This window comes from Antrostomus carolinensis, unplaced genomic scaffold, assembly GCF_000700745.2.
Source record: "Antrostomus carolinensis isolate BGI_N321 unplaced genomic scaffold, ASM70074v2 scaffold8959, whole genome shotgun sequence".
Taxonomy (NCBI): Eukaryota; Metazoa; Chordata; class Aves; order Caprimulgiformes; family Caprimulgidae; genus Antrostomus; species Antrostomus carolinensis.
In genome coordinates, this window is record NW_010340624.1 from 3728 (window position 1) to 10938 (window position 7211).

The 7211-nt window shown below is 50.5% G+C and overlaps 1 protein-coding gene across 1 annotated transcript in view; it reads left to right on the plus strand.

Moving 5' to 3' along the window:
- The window catches only part of BCL9 (BCL9 transcription coactivator), a gene marked incomplete at its 5' end in the record, with an annotated part of 10081 nt that extends 3259 nt beyond the window's left edge, over positions 1-6822 (plus strand). Inside the window, 4 exon segments of the mRNA XM_029087033.1 lie at positions 1-1187; positions 1190-1427; positions 3983-4243; positions 5552-6822. The exon segment at positions 1-1187 is cut by the window's left edge and continues 64 nt beyond it. Coding sequence (XP_028942866.1) covers positions 1-1187; positions 1190-1427; positions 3983-4243; positions 5552-6669 — 2804 coding nt within the window.
- Positions 6823-7211: the final 389 nt, after the last annotated feature.

Sequence of the window (7211 nt, forward strand, 5' to 3'; positions counted from 1 at the left end):
AGCAGTGTTCACTGCAGGACATGATGGTCCATCAGCACGGGCCTCGTGGGGTTGTCCGAGGTCCTCCCCCTCCCTACCAGATGACCCCTGGGGAGGGCTGGGGACCTGGGGGTCCAGAGCCCTTTCCTGAAGGCATGAACATGTCGCACTCTCTGCCCCCCCGGGGTATGGCCCCTCATCCCAACATGCCTGGGAGCCAGATGCGCTTGCCTGGTTTTGCAGGAATGATGAACCCTGACATGGAGGGTCCCAGTGTCCCAAATCCCACCTCACGGCCTGGGCTTTCGGGAGTTAGTTGGCCAGATGATGTGCCAAAAATCCCAGATGGTCGAAACTTCCCTCCTGGCCAGGGTGTCTTCAGCGGCCCTGGTCGAGGGGAGCGGTTCCCCAATCCGCAGGGTCTGCCTGAAGAGCTCTACCAGCAGCAACTGGCCGAGAAACAGATGGGCCTCCCACCTGGCTTGAACATGGAAGGCATCAGGCCTGGCATGGAGATAAACAGAATGATGCCCTCCCAGAGACACATGGAGCCTGGGAACAACCCCATCTTCCCTCGCATGCCGGTGGAAGGACCGATGAGCCCTTCTAGGGGGGACTTCCCAAAAGGAATGCCCCCACAAATGGGTTCTAGTAGGGAGCTGGAGTTTGGGATGGGCCCTGGCAGCATGAAGGGAGACATGGGCATGAATGTCAGCATGGGTTCCAACCCACCCATGGTCCCTCAGAAGTTGAGGGAGGCAGGAGTTGGGCCAGAAGAGATGATGAAACTACGTCCCGGCGTCTCGGAGATGCTCTCCTCTCAGCAGAAAATGGTGCCGCTGCCGTTTGGGGAGCACCCGCAGCAGGAGTATGGCATGGGTCCCAGGCCTTTCCTTCCCATGTCTCAGGGCCCAGGAGTCGGTGGTCTCCGAAATCTCAGAGAACAGATGGGGCCTGACCAAAGGACTAACAACCGGCTCAGCCACATGCCGCCACTACCTCTCAATCCCACCAGTAACCCCAATAGCCTCAACACTGCTCCCCCTGCTCAGCGCAGCCTCGGCCGAAAGCCCTTGGATATCGCCGCAGCCGGGCAGGTGCATTCGCCAGGAATCAACCCTCTCAAGTCCCCCACCATGCGCCAGGTCCAGTCTCCCATGATGGGTTCTCCTTCGGGGAACCTCAAATCCCCTCAGACTCCCTCCCAAGGCTGGCGGGAATGCTTGCGGGCCCCCCTGCCGCAGCTGCTGCTGCCTCCATTAAGTCCCCTCCCGTCTTGGGGTCTGCTGCTGCTTCTCCTGTCCACCTCAAGTCTCCTTCTCTTCCTGCACCTTCTCCCGGATGGACTTCTTCTCCAAAGCCTCCTTTGCAGAGCCCTGGGATTCCCCCGAACCACAAAGCGTCTCTCACCATGTCTTCTCCAGCCATGCTGGGGAATGTGGAGTCAGGTGAGTGCTGGATTGGGCTCTTTGGTTCTCATTGGGTTGACCCGAGGTGTGCAGCATGGTGAGGAGGTTTCTTACAGGGTGAGTGGCAGAAAGTAGATGGTGCTTCACGTGTTCCAGAAAGGCTGTGCCAAGGGTCTGGTGGGTGGCTAACAAATGTTGTGGAGTGGAGCACAAACGCCTTTCCCCCTCCTGTTGTATCAGTGGGTTTGCACCGTGCCTGCTGGGTGATGAGGTGAGGGCTGGTCACTCGCAGGACATGAAAGTGAACGGATGGGGTCAAGAGGTGTGAAAAGATGTGGAGTGTTGATGGCAGAAATATCTCCTTGGAGGGGTTTTGGGCTGTTCTGCCATAGCTCCTAGTGATTGTAACTTTGTGGAGAAGATCCTGCTGGTGTTATGGAAATGCTTTGAGATAAAAAGCTACTACACAGACATGCTGAGCGTGGTGAGCCAGTCACAAATCTAGGTATGGTTCAGGTTAGTGCTTTCCAGGTTTACAAGGGAGGCTGAGGGGAGACCTCCCTCTCTCCAACTCCCTGAAAGGAGGGTGGAGAGAGGTGGGGGTCGGTCTCTTTTCCCACATAACAAGAGGAAATGGTCTCAAGTTGCACCAGGGGAGGTTTATATTGGATCTGAGGAAAAACTTCTTCACCCAAAGGGCAGTCAGGCATTGGAACAGGCTGCCCAGGGAGGTGGTGGAGTCACCTTCCCTGGTGGGATTTAAAAGATGGGCAGACGAGGTGCTGAGGGACATGGGTTAGAGGTGGAATTGGCCGTGTTGGGTTTATGGTTGGACTTGATCATAAAGGTCTTTTCCAACCACTATGACTCTGTGATTCTATGTCAGGGAGTTGTGCTAACATTTGTCCAGGCTTCAACCACCTTGGAGAGAACTACACACCGTCTGTAGCGTTCGGTATCGTGCTGGCATCATGCCGTGCCTGCCACCTCGGGCTGCAGGTGCTGACACTGCCCCATCTGCTCCCAAAACCTCTGTGGGCTGTTGGTGACAGGGCTCTGCCTTCTCCTCCCCACTCCTGAACCCTCCTGGAGCATGTTGGCCCCTTGGGTGAGCAGCAGTTGTCCCACGTGTCCCTATAGTGCTGCTGCAGTCACAGCGCCGTGGTGGCAGCAGCGGTGGCGGGGAGGGGGACCCCTTGCACCAGCTGGAGTTGGGTTGCTGGCCAGGTCCCTGCTCAGGAAGGGAGCCTCAGTGTTGGTGTCCCAGTGTGAGACCAAGTGCCTCCAGGTCAGACCTGACTGCTTTAGTCCATGCCTGATGTTGTGTGTGACAAACACAGCTCTTCCAAAGCATCAGTGTTTTGGTGTTGCAGGATTTTTGTGTTCTCTAATCTCCTTTCCTTTTTCTTGAGAGGGCTGAGGAGTGTGCAGTGAATTTTCAGTGATGGTACAACTTCAGTTTAGCATCTGTGGTCTGGGTGGTGTTGAAATTCATCAGTGAAGAACAACGGAGATTGGAAGTGCAGTTAAGTTACACCTAGTTTTGGGAGAGCAAAGGATGATGTTAAGCTGATAGGTGCAGAGAACACTTCTTTAACTGGAATGGGCAGTAAATATCATAGAATCACAAACTGGTTTGGGTTGGAAGGGACCTTAAAGCTCATCCAGTCCCACCCCCCCTGCCATCAGCAGGGACACCTTCCACTAGACCAGCTTGCTCAAAGCCTCATCCAGCCTGGCCTTCAACACTTCCAGGGAGGAGCAGCCACAACTTCTCTGGCCAGCCTGGGACACTGTCTGACCACCCTCACAGCAAAGAATTTCTTCCTCAGATCTCATCTAAACCTCCCCTCTTCCAGTTTAAAGCCATTTCCCCTTGTTCTGTCACTCCCTGCCTTTGTCCAAAGTCCCTCCCCAGCCTTCCTGGAGCCCCTTCAGGTACTGGAAGGCCACTAGAAGGTCTCCCCGGAGCCTTCTCTTCTCCAGGCTGAACAGCCCCAACTGTTATATATGTGTCTGTAAAACCCGAAATGAAACATAACAAAAGGAGTTTTACTTGTAGTTGTGAATGCAGCTCATCAGAAATCTGCTCCCATGTCTCGGGCAGCACAGCAAAAGCTGTCGCAGATATTATGCTACATCCTTTGTGCTTGTGTGATGCCCCCTAAAGAAAAAGGGAAAAGAGTTACAGTTGCCATTTGGTGGGTGCAGGAACAATTAATTGACTATAGATTTTGATTTTTATGGCTAGACCTGGTACCTAAGTCTGTCTTCTCTGTATGGAAGTTGAATAGTAGGATTTTCAGGCTTTCCTGATAATTCTTCATGTGGTTTTGTAGAGGCTCAAGGTAGTTGCTGTAGAAGTGCAGAATCCAGGATAACAAATGTTAACTATCTTGACCAACAAGCTTATTTTTCTGTTTACTTTTCACAGGCATTGACTCTATTAGCCAGATGGTCTCTTGCAATAAAAGGGATTTCTAGTTTTTGAGATTTCTAGGAGAAAAGTGTGTGATTTAAGGAAAAATTGATAAGAAGGAAAAAACTTAGAAGTATTTTTCTTTCTCTCTTTTCTTTTCTTGTTTTTTCCTAAGGTGGTCCACCTCCTTCCACAGTCAGCCAGTCTGCTCCTGTGACCCTCCCTGGAAATCTTCCCTCTAGTAGTCCTTACACGATGCCTCCAGAGCCCACCCTCTCCCAGAATCCCCTCTCCATTATGATGTCCAGGATGTCCAAATTTGCCATGCCCAGCTCTACACCACTCTATCATGATGCTATCAAAACTGTGGCCAGCTCGGATGATGACTCCCCTCCAGCACGCTCCCCAAACTTGCCACCGATGAACAGCGTACCAGGTAAGAAATTCAAAGAGACATCAGCCCAAGCTTATTGAGCAATACAGTGAGGGTGGTTTTTATGGAAACTTCATCAAATGAAGGTGGTGAGAGGGAAAAATCTTGGAGAACATAGAGCCACGGGTTGTTTTTTGAGGAAGGCAGTTGCAGTTCTCTGAAATGGGGAGACAAATTCTCCTTGCAACCCATTTTTGTTGGCCAGGAAGTGTCAGTTCCTCAGAAAGTGTCTAATCTGGAAAACCCTGATGTATGAGAGAGATTTCCACTGAGGCAAACTGGAATTACTTGTGTGAGTGAAAGGTGCTCATGGGAATAAGGGTCAGATCTACAACATGTTATCCAGAGGACACCATTCTTCCCCTGCCTTAATCGTAGAAGATTCACTAGGGGTTTTTTTCATTTTTGGGGGGCTTTTTGACACTAAATCATCTGGTCTTTCCTGGGTTTCGTGGATTGCCTGTTACTGAAGAGAATGTTGGAATACTTTCTCAAAACATACATCTTTTCATACAGGGAATGTGTAACGGCAGGTGACTTCAGCCAGGATTGAGGGAAACTGTCCTCATCCCTATCTGTAAAGGGAAAATAAAATAAAACGTTGTCCTGTTGGGCTGTCTTGTGGGTTAGCAAGTTTATATGCTGATAGCTCAATGTTTGTGGGTAAAATTTAATACACAGGTAGGCTGTAGCCCCCCCACCCAATTAAATTAACGAAGTTGAAAGAGGGGATGAGTGACTGTTTCAGGAGAGCGGCAACTGGTAATGACTTCTTGATGAGTTCAGCTGTAGCTTTGCTGTTTCACACAGTAATGATCAGAGTGGCTGAATATACCTGGGGAAGATGGCTAATTGAGCAAGTTGATGATGATAGCTCATTAACCTCATTGATTGCCACCTCCCTAGTCTTACGAGGGTTACCTGATTCATCACTTCTGGAGTTTGGAAAGGAGATTCAGTCACCTCCCAGTGGACAAGTGTCCATATGCTGATAATCTGCCAGAGACACGTTTGTTACTGCCTGTGTCAGCTAGACTGCCAGGGAAGCAGTAAAGGTCTGGGCTGGATGGAGATCTTGGCTTTGGCCAGTTTGTGGTACTGCAGTGATGAGCTCATGGAAGGTACTGTGCAGGTGGCATCGATTTTTCTAGTTAAAATACCATTTTCAGTGCCTCTACTGATGCTTTTTACTACCACTGCCTTTTTTTTTTCATGTATGTGTAGATTTGGTAACCTCGCAGGAAGTTCTCTGATAGCTTTGTTGATTATTATTGGCTGTTATCTAAATGTGATTCCTTATTTCTTCCCCAGGAATGGGCATTAATTCTCAGAATCCTCGAATTTCAGGTCCAAACCCAGTGGGTCCAATGCCAACCCTTAGCCCAATGGGAATGACCCAACCTCTTTCCCATAACAACCAGATGCCCTCTCCAAATGCTATGGGACCCAATATACCTCCTCATGGGGTCCCCGTGGGACCCGGCCTGATGTCACACAATCCGATGATGGGACACGGTTCCCAGGAGTCTCCAATGGTACCTCAAGGACGCCTGGGCTTCCCACAGGGGTTCCCTCCTGTACAGTCCCCTCCACAGCAGGTGCCATTTCCACACAACGGGCCCAGCGGTGGACAAGGCAACTTCCCAGCGGGAATGGGCTTCCACGGAGAAGGACCTCTGGGGCGTCCTACCAACCTGCCCCAAAGTTCGACAGATCCAGCACTTTGCAAGACTGGAGGCCCTGGAGGTCCAGACTCCTTCACTGTTCTTGGAAACAATATGCCTTCGGTTTTCACTGATCCAGAGCTGCAGGAGGTGATCCGTCCTGGAGCCACGGGAATACCCGAGTTTGACCTCTCCAGGATTATCCCATCGGAGAAGCCCAGCCAGACACTACAGTATTTCCCTCGTGGGGAGGTACCAGGTCGTAAGCAACCTCAAGGTCCTGGTCCTGGGTTCTCCCACATGCAGGGAATGATAGGAGAGCAGACCCCAAGGATGGGACTAACGTTACCTGGCATGGGGGGTCCCGGACCAGTGGGAACTCCAGATATCCCTCTTGGGACAGCTCCATCCATGCCAGGTCATAACCCGATGAGACCACCTGCCTTCCTGCAGCAAGGCATGATGGGGCCACACCACCGCATGATGTCACCAGCACAAACGGCGATGCCTGGCCAGCCCGCGCTCATGAGTAACCCCGTAGCTGCCGTGGGCATGATCCCAGGCAAGGACCGAGCCCCCGCGGGGCTGTACAGCCACCCGGGCCCTGTAGGGTCACCTGGTATGATGATGTCAATGCAGGGCATGATGGGACCCCAACAAAACATCATGATTCCCCCTCAAATGAGGCCCCGAGGTATGGCTGCTGACGTTGGCATGGGAGGATTTAGCCAAGGCCCTGGAAATCCAGGGAACATGATGTTTTAAGCTGCTACCGTTAAGACTGGATGTTCTGATCCTTGTCAAGATGAGATTCCAAGTCCTGAAGGCTTTTTTGGGAGCTTCAGGAGTACAGTTTGGCCATGCAATAGGTGAAAAGAGACCAGAGGACGCTTTGGGAAATCTCGAATGTATGGAATTACCTGAGGAAAAAAAAAAAAAAAAAGAAAAGAAAAGAGGAAAAAAAAAAAAGAAAAACAAAAGAAAAAAAATTATTCATTTTAACAGGTTGTTTTTTTTTAAGATTTATTTTTTAAAAATTATTTTTGTGGACTTGGGTATCCCGTGACAGCACCTGCTTTGAGAATCTGTAGCTGTATTTTGAGAATTGCCATTTGTCACAAGTTGCACCATTCTCTGTATGTTTACGTCCTTCGGACTGGCTTCTCCCAGGACTCTCGGTTATTTTTGGGGTTTGTTTTTGTTTTTTTTTTTGTGTACTGTACTATATTGTAAAAGGGATTTTAGCAGAGACTTTAGTCTTTGGGGTGAGAGGAGAATGGGATTCTAGGCTGTTTACTCTAGGTGGA